Raw genomic sequence first — 26,696 nt, forward strand, 5'->3', positions numbered from 1 at the left:
TCCTCCTTCTGTGAAGCAGCTTTTAGTGTGATGCAGTTTTGAGGTTCGTCCTGGCAGGAAAATAATATCATTATTATTTTATAACAATATATATATAGGCTATTTGTTTTTAAAGAGACGGGGTGGGGGCACTGCGGGCTATTAATATTACAATTGAGCATCCTGAGATACGCACGTGTTCTCTCTGTCTCACCAAACACATATTTTGCACTCTTAGTTCATAAAACTTCCCCCAGTGCGTTTTTCAGTGCTGGAGGTCAACAGGATACTTGAGTGTTGTGCGTTAAGGGCGTGGGCCTTTCCTACTCGACTTAGTAAGCTGTCACGCCTTCTGAAGGAGGCAGGTTTATGTCGTCACACGATCCCTTGTCTGGGATGCAAATGTTTGGCCCACAGTGTATATGTTTTTTTTTTTTCTAGTTGTAAGACAGCAGTTCATTCACAACTATGGGAGCCAAGGTGGAAAATAGTGAGCCAAAAGGAGAAGTTCCGCTTTGAGACTTTGTGGTAATTTCACAGACTGGAAATCTATGGGTAGTGCATCTTTTATATTTTATTTATTTAGTTAGTTTATTTATTATTTTCAGTTTTTTTATTATCATTATTTTACTTTTCATCAAACCCAGGAATATTTGAGTGCCAACATCTCTGAAGGAAGCCCGTCGTCAGTGGTTTTGGCGGATTGACTTTTCCACGAAGTAGTAATGGCTACTGCAAGGCTTGATTATGTTGCTCCATGGTGGACTTACTGGCTGCACAATTTCCCTCACTTCAATTTCTTTTTCCAGACGGTCGACAGCACTTTCAAACCGGAGGAGGCGAGCTATCAGCAGGTTGGTAACTGTAGTTGTGGGTAGAGGCGCACGTATTTTCAAAATAATCTCACTAGAAAATCAGTGCTGTTGTCCATCAGAGACTTCCAAAAGCAGTAGTAAGCATATTTAGATATGCTGTTACACAAAAACTAGGCAGTCTGCTCCGGTTACATGTAGCTTTTCTATTGACCCTCTGTGAGAGCCACCAGTGTGGCTCCCTCAAATGTTTGATCCAGATATTGGAGCGTTAAGAACCCACGGCGTCCTGCAGTTCTCACATGATAGGACACATGACCTGTATTAACTAAGCTGGCTCATGTAGTAAACAACAGTATTCCGGTATGTGTGTTTTCTGTGTGTATACAGAATTAAGACAGGTTCTATAGATTATATTTTTATCTTACTCGTCCAATGCAATTTCGTTTGTACATTTCCTCAGCTCTATGTTTGGACTCCTATAGCCTCTTAAAAAATATGGATAAAACAATAGTAAAAGCAGCACCACGAGAGCGATGACAGCGTTTTTCCTACCAACTGTAGTGAGGATGGGTTGACAGATTTGATTTTAATTCAAATAATCCATGATGAGTTCATATGAGCCAGACAATGAACATTGCATTAGTCAATTTATGACAGCAAATGAAAACCTTGTGGTCGGCTAATTTGTTTTTTGGCATAAAGTACTCATTACAGATCTAATTAAAAATAATATTTATTAACATATTAGTTTATCATACAAAGACAAGCTTCTTGCACCACTTATTTCCTGGGTTGTGTTCTAAAACAAATGCAGAAAGCACTCCAAAACTAGCATTAAATCCTCCTTTGACCTCGGGTTGTTTATGAGTTGAAAATTCATCACCAAGAGCCATCCCCTGTTGGTCCTTCACTATACAGTCTTCTGTTGAGGTCCATCATTGAATCCCAGCAGTGTCACATTACACTGACAAATCACAGATAGTCTATGGCTCTTGCAGAGTCTTTGAAACCTGAAAGTAATTAACAGTGTTTATTTGACACGCTGGTCTGCCTTTTTTTGTTTAGTTTTTTTTAAGGGAAAAGTGGAAAATTCAGAGCAGCTACAAACACATTTTAAAGGCTTCTTGCCTGCTTTTTTAATTAAATTAGACAGGCACACTTACACGTACTTTATACAAACACTCCTTTTGGAAGATAAAAGATCAATGACCTTGTGATGAATGACCGTACCATAATTGTTTTCTGTCTCACTTTTTTCCCCCCTCTCCTGCATCTGTTGCTTTATTGTGGCAATGCATTAAGTGGAAATTGAAGTGCCTAAATGTCTAATTACAAAACAATTGAGTGGAAAATTAGAGGAATGAGTGGAACTAGCAGCATCATACTTATGGGGGCCCTGAACTGAGTTCTAGTGACAGCCAACCATCAAGGACTCTACACAGCAACACAGGGCTCACCGACAGTGTCCTCAAAAACAACAAGGAAATTATCGGATTAAATGCTCGACCAGGAAGCGAGCTAAGGTGGAGCAGCTTAGCTGGCACCGTTATTGTACTGCCCATTTAGTTTAAATAATGTTACAGTGTTGAGTGTTTGGTTTGCTTTGGAGTCACTTATTTGGGCATTATTAATGTTTTTTTGTTTTTGTTTTTTTTTAAATGAAGGCTTTAAAGTAGTTTGCATCAACAAGCCTACAGATAGTTTTTATTGTGCTGTGATTCTTTGGTCCTCTTTGTTATGATTTAAGTTGCTCTATGTCAGGTTGAATATCTAATAACCTAGTTTGTAAGTGAAATTTATCAAATGCTCGCTTACTTGTTTGCAGAAACTAAAAGCAATATGGGGCTCAGCATGGCTTTGCTCGGAACAGAGTTTGAACAATGAAGGACCTTGGTAGAATATGCAAAACAATATCATTTAAATTCGGTTACAGTGTCAATGCCTCCAAATGGAATAATTAGTCACAGACATTGTAGTTATAGAATAGCTCTGCTTAGTCAGCCTGAAAGAGACATTGTGAACTTGTGGGCATTAAAACTTCCAGCACTTAATATTTGCAAGTAAAATCAAGGTCTTGCTTTTCTTGGGATTGTTTTAAACTAACCAAGAGTTCAGATGTTATGCTTTTGAACTTGCAAAATGTTCTCAGCAGTGACGAACGCTGGAGATTTTCTGGGCTTAATACTTTTGTTCTAACACTAAGAGAAAGCTGCAAATATTTGTCAATCCCAGTACTATTGTGTAGTGTATAAAGACTTTTTAAAATGTTTAGGGGTTTTTTATGATGGTGGTGTATAGACAGATTGACTGACAATGCTAAGATGCTATATGCATTGATTCATCTACAATGTGCCTGGAAACTGGGAACAAAATAAAAAACAAAAAGTTTTGTGCTTTTTCTCCATCAGTGGTTTCCCTTTTCTATCCATCCTTCCGGCTTCAAATATTTTGTTCACTCAGAAATCACAAGACTTAATGAAAGGCTTTTGTGTCACATGACGCCTCCTCCCTACAGCCTTGAATCATTTCTGTTCTCTGAGCCACAGTCCATGTTTTGCTATGGCACTTCAAGGTTACCTGGGAGCAGCATTTACCCAGTTTTTTTAGCCCTCTTTGCTGCATGCAGCAATCAGCAGTGTTAATGCTGATGATATAAGTGAGATGGCTAAACTCCACCTTAGAAATATCTCTACACACAAGTGTTGTTTGTTACTGATGGGCTGTCAGGCGACCTTTCGTGTGTTAAGGGTCAGCTAGCCTGACATTCTCAGACCACACATACTCTTTGACTCTTTTGATATTTGCAGAAGCAGTCTGCTGAAAAGCTCTTGACATATTTTTCAGGGTGAAATCACATCTTAATCATGACTTTAACAGATGGCATCTCTGTTTTTCTGGCACTTTTTTTTCTCCTCTCCACACTTCTGCGTCAGTCTTTGATAATTCTAGCATGTGTTGGTGCAGTTGGTCTTGGGGTGAGCCTGCTGGTTCTGGCAGTATACTTGGTGTGCTTGTGCTGCTGCCGCAGGGACATCGATGAAGACACCAAAAGGCCTGATACCTGCTGTGTCACCTGGGTTGCCATCATCACAGGTCTCATCATATGGTGAGTCAAAATGACAAAACAGTGCTATTGTGTTTCATGCTACATCTGTATTCTAAAAGCTGTGTTTTAATCTGAAACACTATAAAAGTGTCTTCTCTTAACTGAGAACAACTGCATTGCTATTGTTGAATATGTAGCTAATAATAAAGGAAGTTATGCTCACATTCTAATATGCTTTAAATTACTTTCAACAGCTTCATGCATTTTTATTGTGTTATTGATTTGTGAGATTAGGATAAACCTGACAGTATTGCAGGCTGCAGGAACGAGAGCCCCACTGATTCTGCTTGCTACAAAGTTTCAGCTTTTTCCATGTGTGGTGTACAAACAAAGCAGGTTTAGCTGCTCAGTTTCTGAGTGACAACGTCATTAGCAGTGCTCTAATCAGCTGATCGTCGAGTGATCAGGCTGTTAAATCCATCAGCTGACACCCCCCTCAAAACGTGGTACAGTTAAATATTCTACCTAACCAGATTTTTGCAGCCAAGGATTTTGCTCTTATTTAGTTTCCAGTTGTACTGCCAAGCATTAACAGGCAGGGAGCATCCAGAAGACCTGCAGAGCCACCGTCCCTGACATTATTGCACTTTTGCATAAGATTTAATACACTTGGAAAAAGATGTTTCGGCAGTAATCAAATGACTTCTCTAAAAAGCTTGATTGAATTTATGTAAAGATCCGCTTAAGCTTGTGACAGTTTTGGATTTTTAACTTTGTTAACTTTCTCTGTTCATATCCAGCCACTACCAAAGCACACACGGTTGTTCTGCAATACTAAGTGACTGGGCATGACACGGGTTAGCAAAGAAGCTCTGGTGTATACAAGCTCGTTACAGTGGCTTACATTCAGCTTAATAAAGGGAGTGCTGCATACGACATCCAGTTAAATAATATATCCATGAATAAAAATTATATTGAAATGACTTTAGATTGAGCAGAGTAAAAGTGCACTTTCAGTGAACTCTACTTATTCTACATAAAATTGTACTTGCAAATAATAGATTATGAAGATGTTCTATTTGACTTATTTTTTGTTTTATGGTGCAGTCATTTTTTCCAGCTGTGGCATGATCAGTTCATCCGAGAGTGTGTTTTCTACATATTTCAGAGCAAAGGCAGACACGCAGTGAGACAGAAAAATCCCTTGTTTAAAAAGGCACTAACTGTCCAGCTTTTTTTGTCCTTTGCTGTATATCATGGGTTGTTTATTACATAAAATAGAGACTTCATTGTACTTTCATGTCATGTAAGAAAGAGCTATTTATATTTCATGAGAACCCTATTCATTTTCCAGCTTTTAACTTGGCGTGATATTCGCAATGAATTAGATTTCAGTTGTGCTGTAGAACCTAAATAGAAAAAATGGATTTAAGAGCTGCTGAACCTCTGCGGATGATTATTCCTGACCCCAGGAGGATGAATTGGGTAAATTATGGTTAGAAAATAAATCTAACATTCAAAAATCCCTTTCCTCTGTCGTTAGCCTCTGTTATCCACTTTATTATAGGTGCAGTGTGCCGGTCTCTCCAGAATCAAGGCATTGTTCTGTTATTACTTGTTCATCCAGTCCAACCATTTGTTCAGCTTAAGCTTTGAATACTAATGTACAAGCGTTTAGTTGCTGTACGGTCTGTGACGTGAGCCGTTCTTAGAGGAACAAAGCCAAATATCCTGGTGTGCACATTCTCTATGGTTTTATATCTTACTGTGTTGGTTTCTATTAAACACCTACTGCCGCAGAGAACCTTTTTCCACAACCACAAAACACAAATGCCTCCCTGGAGGATAAACTGCCCCATAATGTCCTGTCTCATTACTGTTTTATTACTGTGTCATTAGTCGCCCCTTTATTGTGGCTGATGTGACACTAGGATGGCCACGGGGTTAATGAAGTGCTTATTGTCCAGACCACCACACATCAGATGGAACACAGATGTCTTGAAAAGTCTGAAGTAAGGTCATTCAATTTTATTTATTTATTTATTTTTTTAAAAACAGCTGAAAATGTTGTAATTCACTAAACAACATCGACACCATTTCAGATTGTGGCTGTTACACATTGTGTCCCCAGTGTCCTAACCAGAGGGAGCTAGTTTAGTAGCGAAGAAACAGGCAGTGGGTTTTATTACTTACAATATAACAGCAGCAGGATACTGGCAAACACAAAAAGAAACAGTGCCCTCTAAAAGTCTGTTCACAGTTGAGTGAAATCTGATGTTTTTGTTGCTTCAGTCATTTAAAGTCAGCCATTCGATCAAAACGCGACAGTGAGACAAAGGTGAAGCTTGTGTTTGAGCTTTTCTTTTCATACACATGTTAACTATATTGTACAAATAGCTGTTTTAATGTTAAATCTCCTTTTCAAAACTGTACTGAACTAAGTTAACAGAACAATGTCAAATGAAATGAAAGAAGTTAATGACGTTAATTATTTTGCTCTTTTCATGCAAAGGCTCTTCAGTCCACTGACGTAACTAAATCTAATTTCATTTGGAAATGCATAACAAGCCTTTTAAAGCAGCGTCTTTCAGGAGGCTATGAGAGGCCTTCAATCTCCTCCCCAGCAGGTGATGTACTGTGGTGGTGTACAGTACAGGAGCAAAATGACAAAGAGAAATCTCATTGTCTAAAAATGTATGGACCTAAATGTGTGGTTTTTCTTTCAGAACTCCCCACGCTACTGTTCTTCAAATATCTATTTCCTGTTCAAAATTACTCTTTTTTTTTTTTTTTTTTTTGTTAGTTTTGTCCTTGTGCAGAGGAGATATTTTTCTGTCATTGTCACTTCTTTGTGCTTTTGTGAGAACACATTCTGGTTTTAGTTGCAGTAAATGAAAGCTAGACACCTACTGATCTTTTGTCTGTGAACAGTCTATAAAAAAGAAAAAAACTTGGCAAAGACTAAAAACCAGTCAGTTAACTTACTTTTGCAGTCCTGAAGACCAGGGAAGATCGACAAGGCAGCCATTCATGTGAAACTGCAAAATTACACGTTCATGTGAAGATCATTATTTTAAATTGCTTGTTTTATTTGATACTCACTTTTTGATTTAAAAATCGCTGCACAACTTACATTAATGGCAAAACATTAAATGACACACTTTTAGAGGGAGGTGCATGCACGTAATGATTTATTTCACACGCACAACCTGACAAGATGCATTAAAGTGTGAGATAAAATAAGATGCCACAGAAGTTTAACTAACTTCTGCTGACTTAATTTTGTCTCACTGTGGAGGCTGTTAGCCGTGCCATATGCCTATCTGACTGTTTGTTTCTATGATTTGTAATTTTGCAGCACAGATTGTGTTAAAACTTCTCAGGATGAGTCACTGTGAGAATTAACAAGGACTGCATTTACCTGTGTGTGTGTGTGTGTGTGTGTGTGTGTGTGTGTGTGTGTGTGTGTGTGCGTGTGCGTGCATATGATATAAGAAAGGAGTCCAGCTCTGGACTCGTGTTGTCTGTAGTGTGACTGATGACTCTATAAACCCCCATGCACCCCCAAAATGTATTTGGACATGTTACTCATGTCTATGTCTAGAAACCTTTGCCAAAGAGCGGACCCTGCACCAGCGGGAACAACGCCAGGATGAAGAAAAAACTCATGTCTATGTACAGTGATTACTATTACCTGCTGAAGAACTGTAACACTGCTCATGTAACTGTAGACTGTTAGCAGTAGGGGGGCATTTTCTTTGTCGGTTAGGACACTAATCCTCCCTATTACAGGGGCTCAGGCGTAGTTTCAAAAGGCTAAATGTAGGTAAGAAAAAGGGATTTTGTATTCTATTTATATACCTGCTCGAATATTGAACAAATATTGTACAAGTCTTCAGCCATCATTTTCTTTATACATATATAGCTTCAAAGGAGCCATACTTTCTTGTAATATTTTGCAACAAATTAATGGGATTAACTAGTGCTGTGTCTACACATAACAGAAAACTTGATTCCCAAAGAGCTATTAGTCAAAAACTTGGCATGGTATGGCATAGCATGTAATGTGTCTTTAAAAAGTTTGAGGTAACTGAACAAATGGAAGACACAAGAAGAAGTAGCAGGACTGAAAAACATATCTACAGCTCAGTAAGACTTGGGCCTTACTGAGGGATGAATCTAAATTTGAATTTTTTGTTCTAAATTAATCATCAGTATTTATGTCATCAGTACTTATGTTGTACCTCAGAGAAGGGGTACAGGAGCGAGTGCCACCATATGTAAAATGCGGTGGTGGTTCTGTCATGGTTTAGAGCTGCATTTCAGCCAGAGGTGTAGGGGATGTTTTTAGAATTGATGGAATTGCAAGTGCAGAAAAGTACCGTCATGTTGATCCAACGCCCAATGCAGTCTGGAAAGCATTGAATTGACAACAATCCTAAACACACTCCCAATGCAGCAGAAGCATGCCTGGATAGACAGACACACAGTGAAACAGTATGAGGCATATATTGGCCTCCCCAGAATGCAGACATCAGCGTTAGTGAAGCAGTGAGGGATCATCTTGACAGACAACAGAACAAAACGCAGCCAACATCCAAAGAAGAGCTTTAAATGTCTTTCAAGAAGTCTGGAGAAGTGTTCTTGAAGAAATTACAAGAAAACATGTGATTACACATTTCAATAAATCACTGCACCCATTTCCTGCCTTGCTAGCAAAATGTAACCAGGGGCTTAAAACTTTTGCACAGTACTGTATATTTAGTTGAAAAGTTTTCACTTGTACTGAAAAGTCATTTGCAGGTAAAGTGCAAAAGGCAAAGATAACAATAAGCAAAGCAGATGGAAACCGCAGAAAGGAAGAATATAAAATGTACTTTTATTATCTGCTGCTAATTTTTTTTTTTTTTTTTTTTGCTGCCCATAATGTAGCGAGGACAAAGAACAAATGAAAGCAGAACAAATTACAGTCTTTGATAATACTACCTTAACACATACAGCATTGTTTAAAAATTACATCCCCCATTTTTTTTGTTTTTTTTTTTATACTTAATACCGTTCACCTTAGTTCCACTGTAATGACCCCATACATACCAATGTCAAAAAGTAGGACGATTTTGTGGGGGTGAAGCAAAGTTATTTTCTTTTATTGATTTATTTTGTATGAATTTCTGTCTTCCCCAGTTCTGCTGTTGGAGTGGGTTTCTATGGGAACAGTGAAACCAATGATGGGGTGTACCAGATGAACTATTCACTCTACAATGCCAATCGCACACTGGGTAACATCAACAATCTGGTGAGAGAACCCTGCCAAACTCTGCTCTATATTTCTGCAATTGTAGAATCATAAAAATCAAATGTGTTGTGTTCTCAAATGCTTTGTTTATAACAGCTGAGTAATTGTGGGATGAACCGGCAAAGCGTGTATCAGAGTTATGTAAAAATACGAAAAAGAATTCTGCAGAGAAAATGCTTCATATATTACTGCCAATTACCAACAATCTGATGATGGCAGAAGCATAACGATAAAGCCCTGTTTTACAGCTGATAAACACCGCAGCTCCTCCACTTTAATGGGCCGTGCATCTGTCTCAATGCAGCAGCACCACCCCACAGGGGGTCTGTATCCACTTTTTGTCACAGTAAAGGAATTGAGGTGCCTGCTGTCTCAGGATTTGTAAATAGGGATTATTTCTGTACAAGTCCTGACCTGCATTCGAGGAAGTTGTTTGGGAGGCTTAGGGTTGATGTGGGAAAGGAAGAGGAAGGAGTGCAAAGGCATCAGAAAAGGGCCTTGCAAGAAGCAATAATCACAATGAGCAGGGAGAGGATTAACTCCCATCTGCAGTGCATTAATGGATGCTAAGCCTCTGCTCTTTCGATCGCGCTCAGTCTTACTATCTCCACTATATGTGTGTGTTTGTGTACATGGCGGTGTCAGTATCACACGTGTTCTTAAAGTCCTCATGTGCACACATATTGTATTAATGTATGAACACAAACAGATTAGTGATCATGCTAAATATAAAAAGATGCATATTTCCTCATTTTTGGTTTAAAAACGTAAGGTCTTGATTTGGTGTAATGGTCATAGGGAAACCTCTGTTAGTTTAAACCTTCATTGATATAAATGTGCCTGACAACATTTATCACCACAAACATTTCTCTTTATCATGCAATATTCAGCAGCATCACAAACTGTAGCCTCAAAAATGAGGTTGGATCAACACCTCTCTAAAGCAGTTTCACACACAAACTAAAACATTATGGCCTTCATAATAGGCTGTATATATTTCTGGGCCCTTGTGTTGTACTATATTATTTTGAGCTTGGTACAGCAAATAACCTGGAAAAGGGTGTAGTGCTTTTGTGCTGTGGGAAGTAAATGGGATTCGGCTTTGGTGATTCTGCATCCTTGCTACTGACGCTCTCTGAGGTATCTTGGTATTGATTTGATCCTAGAGCATGATGTACTGTATACTATGGCTGCATGAGAAGCTTAGATGTTCCCCGGGGATACAAAAGCATTCTCTGTAAAATTATAGCTTGATGCAGTGTACTCTACTTACAGAGCTGATGAGCTTACCGACGGGTACTCCTACAAATCTAAAGGTGCTTTAACTTGTGTTTGGTTGTGTTCTTGACCTTTCATTGATATTTTTATTGGATTAAAGTTAATTATTTCAGTAATTTGCTTTAATATGAAGACTATTTTCCTTTTCTATTTTGCATTTCACATTCTGAGTTAATATCATATCTGTCGAGTAAAGTAAATGGGAACGAGAACAACCAATCTCTACTTCCCGGGGCTCCAGTGAGGGTTGAGATTTACAGTAGGAGCTGTTTGGCTCTACTGATTGCTTTGTAAGGCTCTTCTAATCACAAAATATGCACTCTTACACTCTGCGAGGGATTATCATGCATCATAGAAGGAAATATTTGATAAGGAAGACAATTTTCCCTTTGCTATTGAGGCTTTTGAATGTTCACAGCAATCTATATTTCATCCTTATATTCAGAGTTCAGGTTGCAATATTAAGGGCTTTTCAGTGCTTCCGCAAAATTATGGATGAGAAAACATGGGAGTCATACTCGATAAAAATGTGTGCCTCCAATATACAGCAGTGGTAACTCTCTTACATATAATTCTTCTTCTTTTGAAAGTGAAAGCTGGCTTGTGATTCTTGGAACAAAATGATTGCGACTTCCTGCACCATACATCAGTTCCCTTTAAATGTCTCTCCTCAGGGTCTTATTTCTCAATGTATAACCTCACTTCACTTTAAAGTGCTATATTTTGTTTTATTGTCACACCTAATACAGTTAATCTTATATAGAAATCACTGAAGGCATTAAGCAGAACAATTCGGTTGCATGTTAAATTGGGCTTTTGAGCAGAGCTGCTCTGAGCCCCAAATCGGTCTCATTTAACAGCCATGTCCAAAATGGAGACTCCTCCTTGTGACCCGCTTTCAGTAAAAGCGAGCTTTAATCCATTTTAAAGAAAGACGGGACAGTCGAGATTAGGGAAATGTGGATCACCCAGAGCAGCTAGCTGATTGATCCAATTTCTCACCGGCAGGCAGACTGGCTTGCAGATAAGATTTGAGGCGTTGTGGCAGGAGCTGTGAGGGATGATGAACATAGAGGTGGGAGTGAGAACACTTTACTGGCAATCGTACGCTCTACCCCTTGGGATAGCTGGATTGGAAAATGGGGCTTTATCTTTGGTGCATCTCTACATGGATCAACTTTCTAAGGTCTTACTCAAACCATCAGGCACTTCAACTCAGTAAAATTTAATCAGAAGTATTTGAAAAGTTGAAGTGTCAAGGAGAAGTAGATACGTGTTTATCTTTGTGGTGAGTTTTCATAGTGTGAGAATGCACAGGCTTCCTCAGAATTCTTGAATGTGTTGAAGAAGCCGTGGTTATAATGGCGAAAAGATAATAGATAACAAAAGCAGAGCTGCTGCAAACTGTCACAGATTAGAATACAGAAAGTAGCATCTGTTCAGAATTAGTAGGGCCTCCTACTCACTGTAACGTTAAGTGCTCTAGCAAAGTCATTTCGGCGGGGGTGTCATACTAAACTGAGTTTTAGAGATCTCTAAGGGAATTTTTTTTTTAATATCTAAAAGTACACAATTTTTGACAAAAATCAAAATTGTTTTTTAATCATTGTTGAAGGTTTTTCCTTAAACAGATAAATAATGCAGCTTAGGTTAGCACAAAGACTGGAAATCGCAAACTTGCCTCAATCTAAAGATACACAGATCCACCGATATTCTTTTAAACAGTTTGAATTCACCATTATTAGCAACATAGATTGACATAGAGTCCCTGCTTAGAGCTAGATACAGCTGGGCACAACCCAGGTTGTAATATAACAGATGTTAGGCTGTTTTACCCAGTGTCCAGTCTTTGTGCAAAAGTTAAACCAACAGTAACATGTTGCTCCCTGTTGTTTATCCAACTGATGATAATCTCAATCTGGCAAATTTCTTTCCCATTCCATCCCTGTGTAAAAGCACCATTAAAAGTAAAAGGCCACACATTGCAAATTCCAACCAAATTCCAGTTTTAGAAAGACGAGATATGAAATATGTTCGTATTTATTGCTTTTAAAAAGTATCTGCCTTTCATGCAGGTCAGTGAAATCAGTGAAATGTGCCAATTTTTAACTACTGCAGTATCCACAATGCACTCACCAGACACTGACATGATCGCATGATTGCTGCAGATTTGTCAGCTGCACATCCATGTTGTGAATCTCGCACTCCACACATCCCAGAGTTGCTTTATTGGATTGAGTTCTGGTGACTGCACAGGCCATTTGAGTACAGTGAACTCACTGTCTGTCAGGAAACCAGACTGAGATGATCTGAGTGACATGGTGTGTTATGTTGTTGGAAAAAGATGGAAAAAAAACAACTTGCAATGTGCTTGTTTTGGTGTTATATTTTCACTTTCAACAGTAGGATTACCCTTCCATTCACATTTGCAGAGCAGATTGTGTTACTAATATCACTTTAAAAGAGAATAATACACATAATGGGGTCAAGATATTGTGGTTTTAACTCTCAGTTTCCCATTAGTGTTTAAATCTACTTGTTTCTAGTTCTGTTGCTGCTGTGAAAGTAGAAGCATTTGCTGTGTCACATTTTTTTCTTTCTTTTTTGTTTTTTTCTTGTTCAAACAAAAAAAGGAAAATGTATTTGCTCTTTTCTACCAGGCTTCCACCCACTCTGTTCTCACTATCAAAGACCTGTGTGATAACAGGTCTCCCCGGTTTTCTTATCAGTATTCTACTCTAACATTGTTTATCTGAATAAAACGCATGGTTGAGGAGAAAAGTTAATCTTTTCTCGAGGGAGTGCTTCTTTGTTTCTTTCACCTTTCTCTATATTTTCAATCAGCTTTTAAAAGAATATTTGTTTATGAGTTTATATTCCTGTTTCATTCTGACCCTATTTTCTCTTTTACTTCTTTTGACCCCCTTTACCTTTTTATTTTGTCTTCATGGTCTTCTTTTCATTCTTTTATGTTTTTATTTCTCTTTTTGTTTGTTAGGTTGCAGGCTCACTGGGCAATGTGGAAACTGGACTCAAACAGCACCTGGAACGCCTGGATGAGATCTTTTCTACGAGGCCTGACTACCTCCAAGCTTTACGTTTTATGCAGCTGATGGTCAACAATGTCATCCGTGAGCTGACTGTTCTTCCAGACATCAACAAAACCAATTTCGACTTGGCAGCCATTGCAGACCAGACAGCCTTCATTGAGTATTACAGGTAGGTGGTGCCTTAACACATCCCCTGGGGTAATGCACTTTTCTTTTTTTCTTTTCTTTCTTTTTTTTTTGATCTGCATGTGAATGAAGTAAATGCACTGCTCAGAATGGGACTGTAAGTGATCCAGAACAGGCACAGCAGATGGGATTTTATTGATCTCCCATCCGGAACACAGACCGGAAAAGCTATTTTTCCTAATTGCTAAATAAATGAAAGCTGAAATTGAGCTTTTCCCCCCACTGTGCGGGTTCAACTCTAATATGAATTGCTCTCATAAAACGTTATACGTGGCAGAGTGACTATTAGGCTGTTAATGAGCTCCTTACCTGCAGACTTGTGCTCACATTCATTCCAGTTATAATACTGATGCTGTTTTCTTTTTAAGAAATATGTTCATTTCAAAATGTTAAGAGGGATAAAAAGAATCAAGAATAAACAGAAAAAAAATATTAAACTCAATCAGTAATAAATTAGTCCAAATGAATAAAAAATATTCAGTTGTTAGTGGAGGCTAATTTAGAAAGCTTAAAATGCTGCTGTGTCAAACTGTGAATGAATTCTTATGATCTTCTGTTGATTCTTTTTATATTTAAGTGCATAAGACTTTAAAGACAGATCATGCTGTGCACTAAGGTTTCCAGCAAGCCTGTTGCCCACTTTATTTTAAGCGTAGATTTGAATAGATGAAAATGTGTTCCTTCCGGGTGATGTGGTAGCTTCAGCTGTAGGAATTCATTTATTAGTGACACAAGAGGCTCCTGAGTCACACTTGCCTAATGCCAAGTCTGACTCAGGAGCTAGGGTTTATCTTGTGTCGGCGTGGGGAATCGTGCAATATAATTGTCATCTTAGATGTTAACTAAAGTGCTGTTTTTAGGTTCAGCTGATAGAATACGCTCACCAGCTGCTTCATTACACCTTACTAGTACCAGGTTGGACACCCTTTTGCCTTCAGAACTGCCTTAATTATTTGTATCATATAATCAGTAAGGCGCTGGAAACCTTCCTCAGAGATTTTGTTCCATATTCCACATCATTGTACTACTGTACTATGTATGACTGTGCAATGACAATAAAGAATTATCTTATCTTATCTTATCTTATCCACGATGTGAATCTCTGGTTCCACAAGAGTTCCAGAGGTGCTTTATTGGACTGAGACCTGATGACTTGCTTTTCTTTCCCATAACTATAGATACAGAATAGTTTCATGTCTTCAAACTGAAGCCATCCCATTGATATGCTTTATTATTTACATAAAATTTTGACCCTGCCATGCGAATGTTGCAGTAAAATTGCAACATTCCGATACTTTTATTGAGCTAATGCAACTGTGTTCAGTGTGTTCAGAGATACTCTTCTGCATATCTTTGGTATAATGAGTAATTATTTGAAATACTCAGACCACCCTGACTATGGAGCCGAAAGTATGCCAAGAAAATATGCCACACACTATTAGAACCAACCTGAATTGTTGATAAAGAACAAGATGACTCCATGTTTTTTTACTACCAACATCAACTTCTGACCCTATCATCTAAATGTTATAGCAGAAATCAAGAGTCATCCAGTCAGGTACCAACTCCAATAATCTGCTGTTGATTATCGACTCGCTGTTGCAGAAGACCACACCATGTTGTGTGTTCAGAGATGCTCTCATGCATATCTTTTGTTATAATGAGTGGTTATTTGAAATACTCAGACCACTTTTCTCCCAGCTTGCATGCCAGAAGTAGGTTGTTTAGGTGTTTATGTTAATGGTTCAACATGTTTTCCAATACACCAGCCAGTAGATGAAAGGTGAAATATTGAAAAAAATGAAAGATTATACTACTTATGCTGATGAAGGTAAACATTTTTTGTACATTATGGAGGTATTTTATTGCAAACATTTCTTACAAGCGCTTCGGTATACACAGTTAAATTAAATCACTTTCCTTAAAGTTGTGAATATATGCATTCCTCCTGCATATGTAGCCGAGTGCACCAAGGTAGTTAAAAGCACCACTTATTTCAGGCTCATTTCTCCATCTCTGTGGAAAGCTGTTTGAGTCACCTAGCCCATGGTTATGTACAGAGTAGGTAGTTTTAGACAGCATCAGATGCATTTCCATATTCAATTTGTTTACAGTGGATTTGGGTGTTTGTGCCACATACTAGAGGTTTTTGATGCAGTTGAACTTCTCCGTAATAACTGTCTTATATAAAAACTTTGAATAAAAATAGAAATGTTAAATCATTCTACATGTTTGAACATCTTAATAACTCATTCATCTATTTTAACTTGAGTGATAAGATAAGATCATTATTCTTTTTTGTTAAATATCTGTATAGGTTATTGAATTCCCTTTGAATGGGATGTACATGTTTCTGTATTTTCATCTATTCCTTTATATCAGCTACAGTATTGATATCTTATTCATGACATTTGAAAAAGTTCAAACATAGCTGCCATTGTACCAGTGGTAGAGACATAATATCCCTTCCATTAATTGCATGCATCCATACTCCCATACTCACTTGTTCTTTGTGTCCTATTACCACATCTTCTTTTAGACTGCAGATACTTGACACCAATCTTCTGGGTCATAATCGAGTTTCATGCAGCTATTGGATTGTGAGCTTGGACTGCTGTTTTGTCAGTGCAAACGGCAAATGTCATTATTCAAGACAACAAAAAGACAAAAAATTCACAGTTATAATCAAAGTGACGGTTTTGTGAACTCGTTGACTTTCAGACTGAAATATCCCAACACTTACTTGAACTAGAAACCCTACTAATTATGGTTGGTCATAAGTCAAACTGTAGAAAAGGGTTTGGAGAGTATATTGCGTCACCTTGAGGATCTTGTCATTGTATTTCTAATGGCCATTTTAAGAGTAATCATGTTCAACACAATGCCGCTAAAAGAACATAATGTCTAATTCTTGGAAATTATAGATTTTTTTTCCAGTATGCTGGAATTGTGGAGCTAACAAATGGTCATAGTAATTTTTCTGTGTTTGGCTGGTCAGACCACACAAACGCACACACAAACATCGGCTATTCTATTCCTGTGAAGGACATTTTCAAAGGAAAATTAAAAATTAATGTATATAGATTTCTGGTGCTGAATTATTAAACCAACAAGCCGGAAATTACCTGAAACAGATGGGCTGTAACTATGCGACAGGAATGCTGATAAACTACGCAAAGCTCTCACGAATACTGTTGCAGACATATGTTCAGCCAGTACTTCCTGGTGCTTGTAAATTTGCATGAAATATGCCGTCTGTAAATAAAATGCTTCTTTTTCATGTCTTGTAGATGGCTGATTTATCTGCTGCTACTGATCCTGGATCTGGTTATCTGCTTGGCCATGTGCTTGGGAATGGCAAAGCATTCTCAGTATCTGCTGATCACGTAGGTACCCTGTGTGTGTGAAGGTATTCTCTGACTGTACATCTTTTGTGTGAGTTCTCCCCCCAAATACATCTTTGTTTTCATCGGCCTTTGCTCACAGACTTCAGACAGACAGGGCACCAGTCAGCTTCTTTGGCACCGTATAGGTCACTCCATTAACAACAAAAATGATAGCATTACATCTTCAAATAGCACTTACAAAGGCACTGGGCCTTACTCCTCTCCTTAGTGAATTGCTTTATTTCCACATGCAGGTGAAGGCCACCTCACACACACACACAGCCACACACACATTAAACCAAGTGAAGTAAAATGCAAACCTCTGAAAGAAGAGTTGAACATTTGATTTAGTAAATTGCCACAAGTATTTTGAACCAACACTGATGTCTGACCAGCATGAACACAATTCAGACTTCCCTTCCCATTTGCCCAATTTATTGCAACCTGCGTGTCAGTGTTAGCAGATGATGCTCAGGCTCGCTCTTCACATCCCTCTCTGATGGGTTTCACTAATGCCTATTGATCGGCTGAGTAGGATGAATCTGCTCCCTTAACTAATTATTAAGTGCTCTCAGTCTACTTTATTGGTGCTTTCAAGAAGGTCCGTGGAGTGAGTTGAGAAGCAAAGCCCTCTTCTGCCTTTTTTTTTTTAAATTTTTTTTTTTACATCCATCAGAGGGAGGCGGAGGCATCCTCTTCCGTTTTATTGTTTTGTGTACTCATGTTCATAGCCTCTTTTTTTTTTTCAAGCTTCTGCCTGTGGTCTCTTGTAAAACTCGTACTTGTGAGCTCTTCCACAGTGTTTACTTGACTTTGTTGAACTTGTCACTCTTTTTCAACAAAAGGAATCAGATAAAAGAAGGGTCAGAGAAAGCAAAGGTTGCGGGAGCCTTTGGTTGACTGTGACACCTTGTAGTGACTGGCAGCTTATGTAACATGATTGATAGAAAATACAGGAAATAAAAGTGCTGGAATGCAGCAGGAATGCACGAATGACCAAAGAAACAAATTTTAAGTGGTATAATCCTTTGTTTTGGCATTAAGTGTTCTATTGAGCAGCTATTAAATTTCATATTACTTAGTTTTCTTTTTTCTTTCAATTTAATCAAATTAACAGGGTAAAACATGCGGCTGAAGATCAGTGGCACAAAGGAAAACTGAATCATCTGATTCTGTGATTTATGTGATTCTCCCTATATCTCTTAATCTGTCACCCTCACTCCCATGTGCTGTTTTCCACTAGGATCATGGGTTTTGTTATACTGTCTTTGATTCTGAGCTGGGCCTCACTGGGAGTGGACACTGCTACAGCTGTGGTAAGAAAACTATACATCTACTACTTCTGAAGTACACTTCAAACTTTGATTAGAAATACTGAATTTAAACTGTTGGGGTTCTAAATAAAACCCCAAACGAGTGCCTGCCAGTAAACCTGGACAATACATGAACATCTTAGCAGCTTAAAAAGTGTCTGTGTCTGTTTGTCTAGATTACAATGGCTCGCTTTCCAAGGTCACCCATGCAGTAAAGCTGATTACACATCCTTAGTCTTTTAGGTCCATCATCCCTTAGCCATACTGTAAACCAAGCACTTTTGTTCCTTTAATTGCTACCTCTGCTTTCTTCAGAATCTCTTTTGTGATTGTCCAGAGTTTCATTTTATCTTTCAGGCTCCCCTTATTTCTGACAGATTGTTCTCTCTTCCTGGTTGTACACCATGTGTTCAGAGCATCTGGACTTGGTGTGTTTAATGGTGCTCGTATTAGGGACAGTGTCTGGGGTACAAAAAAAAATAACCCGTTGGTTCCAGCATTCCTCCATCCCCCACGCCGAGAAACCAAACATCTGTGGATTATCCTACTGGATCTGACATCTGGACAGCTGTTTTAAGTGAGGCAGTAAAAGAGAGGGTGAAACAGAGCGGGGAAGATAGCATATTTTAACCTGAAATTAACTACATGTGTGGGATTCACAGACATCTGTGGTTCTTGGTGAGCTTCTCTGCAGATGTAAAGCCAAATGTTCAAAATCCTGGACAGCGTTTGTAGCTTTGCTCCCCTCATTATAGTTGAAAAAGGACTCTGCAGTAAAACTTCTGACCTTTCAGGCTTAACGCTTGTTGTTCTAGCATGCAGCTCTCCCTCCAACTATATTTTGTCTTAAGCTGAGGTACATTCAATGGTAATCTGTGACTAGCTCTTGTTATAGGAAAGCTAGTCACAGTTGTTTATCAAAGAACAGTCTTGAATGATTGAAGCTGAAATGTAGGACAGCATGCAAAACAAGCTAGAAAACATATTGCACCTGCACATCATTATTAAAAAAAGAGAGAAAAAAACCTGCATGTGCAAAAACACAGTGCATTTTGAAAGGAAGGTAGATGATGGTGTCCTAGAAAATATTCATAAATTTATACATATTTGATGAGGCCTAGCATAAACAAAATGTCCCCGCTAGTATAATGAGATAACGGTGCCTGGCATGGTGCTGTACGGTTTTTGCAGAAAACAAAGTCACATGATCACAGTTGAGTTAAGGGTGTGTTGAACATCTGAAAGTAAAATGGGGTAAGTAGAAAGGCTAGAATAGGAAGTAGAACTGATTTTTGTGTAAGCCTATGTTTTTCTTTCTTCTTTTTATTTGTAATTTCATACTGTACTGTTTAACTTTTGATTGGCTATTGTCTTTTGAGTTATCGTTACATTGAAAAGCTCTAGAAAGACTTTTCTTGATTGGGGATGTCATAAAATAGAAAGGATATAGAACTGATATCGGATCCTTCACCATAACAGATTCTTTGTTCTCTTTTAACTTAATAAATTTAGAGAGTATCTTGTTTCCCCAGCTGTGAATTATCTATGCATATGACAAAGCATTCTGGTTATTTTTGTTATATTTGCTTTTTTATAATAGCTATGTGTGGGTTTTTTATGTTCTGCGTACTAAGTGTACAGCAATTGCATGATCTTGACCCCTAACTGTTTATGCATGCACATTAGCAGCTCTCTGGGGAAGAATTAAAACGCGTGGAAATATTTAGTAGATTTCACCCATGGTCAGGAAAGCGTGACATGCTCTACATGGTCAATAATGTTTAAAGTCTGTTCCTATACCACACAGTTTTTGCACTTTATATGTGCTTCCTGGTGTATATAATAGTAGGTTGTTTTTTCCTTTTTTTTCCTACAGGGTATAAGTGACTTTTGTGTGTCTCCAGACAAGTTTATTGTCAACCATACCAAGGATTTTCTAAGTGCAGGTAATTAATGTCCACAGATAGATTTGTACTGACAACATCTCTCTGTCAATGGCTGTTTAAACAAAATGCAAATTTTTCTATTTCTTTCACCTTCTAGATGTTGCACACTATTATCTGTTTTGCAGTCCGAATCTACCAAACCCGTTTCAACAGGTACTGACTAAAAGTCCAATCTTAGCTTTGTGTTAGCACACTGCAGACTCTTATTATTCATTTATTTACCATTAGATGCCAAGCATCTATATCTTTTTGGAGGCCTAAGTGAGCCCTCAGTTCTGATTTAATCATGCAAAATGCTAAAGTTTGATAAATTATGCTTCTTTTTGTATAGGTCTATAAAAACTATCTGCATCTTATACCCTGTGCAAAGTTTTTGCCCCCTGGTACTCCTGCTAGAAACATTTTTATTCAATTTTCTGACATCCTGGATTAAGCCAGCTGCTCTTCATAGAGCACTCAAGTTGTGTTGGTTTATTTTTGAGTTTAAAGATATAAATCATCACTTTTTGTTTGTACGCCTTTTCAAAGAAACATTGAGAACCTTTTGCATGTTCCAAACAAGCTAATTATTGGTGCCTGAACTGCAGATAAATTGTTTTCTGAAGAGAAACTGCAGAAAGACACAGCTGTCATACAGTCTCAATAAAACCAGTTTGAATAACACAACCTTGGCACTTAACTCCTTCTATTCAGAACTCACTTAGACATATAGCCTTGTCTAATAAACATCAATCCATGTTTGGCTCTCTGTGTGTTTTCTTTTGCTTAAATTGTGAATCTGTTGCCCAGATTTAAGTAATACTCCATTTTCCTGTCACACACACTTTCCTGGCAACATTTCAGAGAATTTAATGCTTCTTCTTATGTGTTGTGTTATTTGTATAGTCTGAGGATTTCTTTTGCATGAGTGATTCTGCATCTGTGTGACATCTATTCTCTGATTTTTGTGGAGGATAAGTACATGACTGGTATGACTTTATTAAAGCCTACATGCTTGGTTATCATCGTACCCATTTATGGATTAAACCGATGCTTGTTAAGTAGGTAAGGATGATCCTTTCTCTGATGGCCTAGTTGGTATAAATATTACTCTTTTGTTTGTGCTATGGGTTGGTGGTGCTAATGGGAGGTGGGAGAGTGGTGGGCGAGACGGTTGGTGGCAAAGGATAATCTGTCTGGAAACAAATGTGTCCTCTGTTAAGCACATGATAAAGCCTTACTTAACACCAAATTACTTGTTGACATGCTGCTCTTAAACAATACCCTCCTTATTAAGATCCTCTTATTGTTTGTGGTGCATATCTATGTGTGTGATGTTGGAGTGATTATGTTTTCCCAGTCTTTGACAACTTGCCAGCGCTCCCTGACTACCATGCAAATCCAGATTCAAGGCTTGCTGCAGTTCTCTGTGCGGGTCTTTCCCACTGCTGAGGTACGCAGCTGGCTAACAGACTTTCACACTAGACTGTGGAAATGTGTGTATCATCCTCTCCCCTTTTATACCTTGTTGTACAGAGAGACCTTTTGGGAATCCAACGACTATTAAACTCAACAGAGTTCAGTCTACACAAGCTAACAGCCTTGCTGGACTGCCGTGGGCTACATAAGGTAAGGTCAGATTCTGACCGGGACACTTTTTAATGGGACTGCTTTGTAGCGTAGCTCAAAGCCACTCAGAGGGCCTGCTTGACTGATTTTCCAACGTTATCTCTATGTACTTCACATACGCTGACATTTATATACACCACTCAAATTGTCAGTCACCGCGTATGTAACAGACCGACTATTTGCCGCCTCCAGTTTTTCCAGACTGAAAAAGGAATGAAATGGCTTTTGCAGGTTTCATTTTGTCAGAGTTTTATCATTTAATGAAAATAGCATCTCATCTGCTCTGATACGAGTCTGCTGTGGTAATGGGAACCCAAGAAGCAGGTTTTTGGATCAGCAGAGTCTCTGGTAATTCTATTAAATCCTTCCTATCAGAGATTAAACAAATCCATAAAGATAAGCGAAGATATTAGGGCTGCCTTATTGTTAGATCAGGTTCAGATTGGGGACTTACTCAAAATGATGGTTAATGGAGGGCTACAAACATTCCATAGTTATGTGTAATGAACATCAGTAATGAGGATCCGCAAATATAGGGTTATGCAGTAACTGAGTACACATGCCAGACAAATTCAAAGACTGTTTCTCAGAGCTTGTTAGTCAAATATAACGAGCAATGCGAAATGAGAATGCATCTGTGTAATGCATATCATCAGAGTAACATGAGCTTGTCTGCGTGTCTCAGCTCTGCCTTTTGGTACCTCTGCTGTGAAATCCTGCAGCCCTACTGCCCTCCTCAGAGAGGTGGTTACATTTCAGATTCAGTTGTAACATTGTTCATAATCTGGGCTTTTTAAGGAATTTAATATTATTTGCACAGGTGTCATTTGTCAAAGGTAATACAGTATGTCCGCTAGTGACTCACCATATTGACTGTGTGCATGTATATATCCTTCTAGGACTATCTTGATGCCCTCATGGGTGTGTGCTATGATGGGGTGGAAGGGCTCCTCTACCTCTCTTTGTTTTCTCTTCTGGCTGCCTGCGCACTCTCTGCCATGCTGTGTGTAATTTTCCGAGTGTGGACACTAATGGGCAGCAGGTCAGTGCTGAGCGACCCCGTTACCCCATTAGTAATGCCTACAGTGCACTTCTGCAAAGTGTTAACGCATGCACTCTCTCTTTCTGTCTCTGTGCGCGGGTGTACACTTTCATGCAGGGAAAAAGAGTACGATGACATAGATGAGGAGGATCCATTCAACCCCCAAGCTCGTCGGATATCCTATAACCCCCGAAGGTCCAACACGCACAGTTTCTGTAGCTATACCACAAGCCTTGGCAGCCAGGCCAGCCTTCATCCACCTCCTCAGTCAACTTCTAGTGTAACATCACCCCCTGAATACATGTAAGTTTAATAGCAAATGATGACGATGCTTTTTTTTTTTCTTGTTTTATTAATGTATGAGTTTCACCTCTGTCTAATGTCTTTCCCCTTGTTTCACAGGAATCAGTCCATGCTGTTTGGAGGAACCCCTCGATATGAGAATGTGCCACTGATAGGGAGAGGATCCCCGCCTCCCTCGGTGCGTTGGCCCTACGGGGCTCTAGTGTCCCTAGTGTAATGGCAGTGATGGCATAGTTGGCCTCAGCCCCACTACAGTACTAACAAGCAGCATGTGCCAGAAATGTAGCAATGTTGATACACCGCACACAACCTCACACTATCAACATTTAGTGAAGGGAGTTATGTTGCTCTGTAAATGATGGAAGACTGACATCTACTGGCGGTTGACTGAAGTGTGTTCATTTTTAGTGCATTACTAATCTTTAACTACAGTCATATATCCTTTTTACATTTGGCTGTTTACACTGGACTGTATTTCTGGTTCTCAAAAAGGAATAGTTTAGGTCAGATTAGAGATCTAAAGATGAAACAAGCAATACCGCCAGATCAATCTCACATCATGTATCTATTTTTAATGGACGGGCCTTATAGTCTAGAAATGCGTAGTGTGCATCCAATGCTGGGGCTAAATGATAAATAATAGATAGAACACTTGTAAATCCACAGTTAAAGTCTCTGTTGGTTGATTTTCTTTTATATTAAGTTTTCTGCTTGTGTGGCTGACTCAGTGCTTCAACAGCTTTCACAGTGTGCCAAAAACTTGAAACACCGTTTGAGGTGTGAGAGCGTGAACGTGGACTATGCTCAAACCTATTCTTTCCTCTATAAATCACATTTTCAGCATGCATCAAGATGTGTTATTTGTTCCTGTTACTTAAATGTTTGCTATTTTGGAAAACATATTTGCAGTACGTTTGTTTTTCTGTTGTTATTTAATTTATTTAATTTTCTGTGACTTTTCTGTGATTTTCGTATCTTTTATATAATCAGTTTCTCAATAAGCCATCTAAATATTGAATATTAACCAATGTTTTCTACCCACCTTTTCTAAATTTCCATTCTTTGACTTATTGTTTCACTGTTGTCTGACTTAATTTGCTTGATTTTTGTATGTCCCCCCCCCCGCAAACCTTTATAATGATGGTTGCTATGCAAAATGTTTATAACTTGTATCTCAAAGCTCAGGGACCCTTTTAAAGCTCCATAGTACCTCAGCTTTGACTTCCCGGCACTGTTTAACCCACAGAGTGTTGCATGTGAGTGTAACTTATTCTAACTTGTTATGCCCTCCTGCTTTTTAACTTGTCACAACATTATAGTACCATCCCCTGATTCCACAAACTCTTGATTAAAGACTAGCTTATAATTAAAACAGGTGTTCTGCAAGCTTAGATCAGTTAATAACATATTAATATGTCATATGCTAATCAAAGGTGCTTTTTTAAAGTGCATATGTTCTAAACTGTTTTTTTTTCTCATGTATTTCTCTGGCAGTATTCACCCAGCATGAGAGCTACCTATCTATCCATGACTGATGCCCAGATTAGACACTTTGGGACTGATTTTCAGGTGTAGCCTGCTCTCTACTGAATCCCTTTCAGTGCTTCATCTGAGATGCTAAGCTTCAACCGACAAGGCTGTCGTCACGGTATAACTCTGTTTACAGGAGTGACAGCCCGCCGTCCCAATCTGAGACATTAAAACAGGCAATATGAGGTAGTTGCCTCACTGACACACTAATGCAGTCCCTGGAAAGCACTGAAAGTTTTTAATATAGAGGACTGTTCAGTTTCATCTAAAGGCTGTTGTTGTTGTCGTTATCATGGTTTATGGAAATACTGTTGCTCAAATGTAAGCTTTTCTATGAACCCAGAGTCTTTGAACTCTTTTCAGTATTCTGGTGGTGTGCATGGATATAATCATCGGTCAGTATTTTGATGTAAAGTGAGTGGCTGACTTCCATCATGGCATTTGATTTTTTTTTTTTTTTTTTTTTTTTGCTATATCCCTTCTGTTTGGCAGCAATATCTTTTTTTTGGCCTTTTTGAAATTTCAAAGGGTGCAGTTTGAAAGGATATGGGAAAATATGAATGAGTTAATAAAACAAATACCAAGTATTATAGTTTTGTTTTCATTAGCCAAAGATGCCTTTAACAACAAGTCAGATGGGCATAGATGATAAATTAATAACTGACTGTTATCACTATTAAACCAAATTGGCCATACAAGTAATTATAAATAAACTTTGAAATACAGAACTCAGTGCCACTAGTTAGCTTTTAAAGAATAAACTGAACATGCAAGGAACATTCTCTACTTTATTAAATAAATCTGTGTTATGTCTGTTTTTTTGATGTTTGCTAATGTATACAGAAAGTCTCATGATTAAATGCTATATTCAGACTTGTTGATCCATTGTTTACTTATTAGCTCTCCACTGATGGCTTAGAAAGACCTACTGCAGTAATTCCATTAGTGTGGCTGGGATTTGGTGTGATAACCTGTACCTGGAGATATCACATGGGACAGTGGGAGTCTTATAGGCATGGTTCTCTGCCAGCTCTCTGAAAGAGCAGACTTCTCAAAAATCAAAAAATGCACAACACACAACTGCAAACCAGTGTCCTTGAAGTATTCATCTGTTTCACTTCAATATAATAAAATTGTTCTTTATGCTACAAGAGTTTGACCACTTCAGAATCTTATTATTCTCTATGCACCATGGGAATAGAATAAACTGCGTCAGAGATCCCTACCCTGATACACTTCTGGCTGCAGTCAGTGTTGGTGACGAGTGTGGTCAGAAATGTATTCTGTAACACATTGATCCGTGAGGCTGCTGTGTCCTGCAGTGCACCTGTAAGTCGAAAGTTGAACTGAAATAAACCAATAAACTCTTTGCAAGCTGTTGACTTAATCGGCTGGGCAGCCGCTGATCAAAACAAAAAGTGCAGATCACAGGGATTACACTATAGTAGAGATGGACCGATCCGATATTACATATCGGTATCGGTCCGATACTGACCTAAATTACTGGATCGGATATCGGCGAAAAATAAAAAATGTAATCCGATCCATTAAATATAAAAAAAAACACCTCACAAAACTTGCAACACCGCGTAACTCGGCTCATAACTGTAGCACGTCGGAGCAGTGTGCTCACGTGATAGAGCGGCTGTGTGTATTTGTAGCCTGCTACCAAACCAGCATTTCATCTCCGAGGAAGTTATCCCAGAGAGAAGTAAAGCAAGTGTGTAAGTTCATCTCTGAATGTTTGTAAAGCATTCCCATGTTAAGCTTAACAACCGATATATGGAGCAACTGCGCCTCTCTCTCCCTCTCCTGCCGCTACTTCAATCGTGAAACTGCTTAACGATCAGCTGATCGGCTTTTCTGTCGCGAGTCCGTCTCTCTTCTTTGTTTTTGGTCCACTTCGCGCCAGAAAGAG

General features: G+C 38.6%; 1 protein-coding gene across 2 annotated transcripts; it reads left to right on the forward strand.

Moving 5' to 3' along the window:
- LOC116317695 (protein tweety homolog 2-like) lies at positions 1-25,974 on the forward strand. 2 transcript variants are annotated; one of them, XM_031736547.2, is made up of 16 exons: positions 1-43; positions 421-534; positions 627-833; positions 3,728-3,900; positions 9,025-9,136; positions 13,413-13,633; positions 16,941-17,036; positions 18,280-18,352; positions 20,226-20,295; positions 20,393-20,448; positions 21,635-21,727; positions 21,811-21,903; positions 22,803-22,945; positions 23,063-23,248; positions 23,348-23,426; positions 24,743-25,974. In XM_031736547.2, the coding sequence occupies exons 3-16, from the start codon at positions 705-707 to the stop codon at positions 24,821-24,823; spliced, it is 1,605 nt and encodes a 534-aa protein (XP_031592407.1). In that variant the 5' UTR covers positions 1-43; positions 421-534; positions 627-704; the 3' UTR covers positions 24,824-25,974. The 2 variants fall into 2 exon arrangements, with proteins under 2 accessions (XP_031592407.1, XP_039466539.1); XM_039610605.1 differs by lacking the exons at positions 1-43; positions 421-534; positions 627-833; ... (5 more) ...; positions 20,226-20,295; positions 20,393-20,448 and adding an exon at positions 20,483-21,339 and having other exon boundaries at positions 24,743-25,973.
- Positions 25,975-26,696: the final 722 nt, after the last annotated feature.

Source organism: Oreochromis aureus, linkage group 4 (genome assembly GCF_013358895.1).
Source record: "Oreochromis aureus strain Israel breed Guangdong linkage group 4, ZZ_aureus, whole genome shotgun sequence".
Lineage (NCBI taxonomy): Eukaryota > Metazoa > Chordata > Actinopteri > Cichliformes > Cichlidae > Oreochromis > Oreochromis aureus.

Bases quoted from the DNA above. Each gene is read 5' to 3' on its own strand.
- LOC116317695 (XM_031736547.2), top strand. From the start codon at position 705: ATGGCTACTGCAAGGCTTGATTATGTTGCTCCATGGTGGACTTACTGG. The intron at 18,353-20,225 runs GTAAGAAAACTA...TTTTTCCTACAG, and splicing joins TGGACACTGCTACAGCTGTG to GGTATAAGTGACTTTTGTGT. The intron at 20,449-21,634 runs GTACTGACTAAA...ATGTTTTCCCAG, and splicing joins TACCAAACCCGTTTCAACAG to TCTTTGACAACTTGCCAGCG.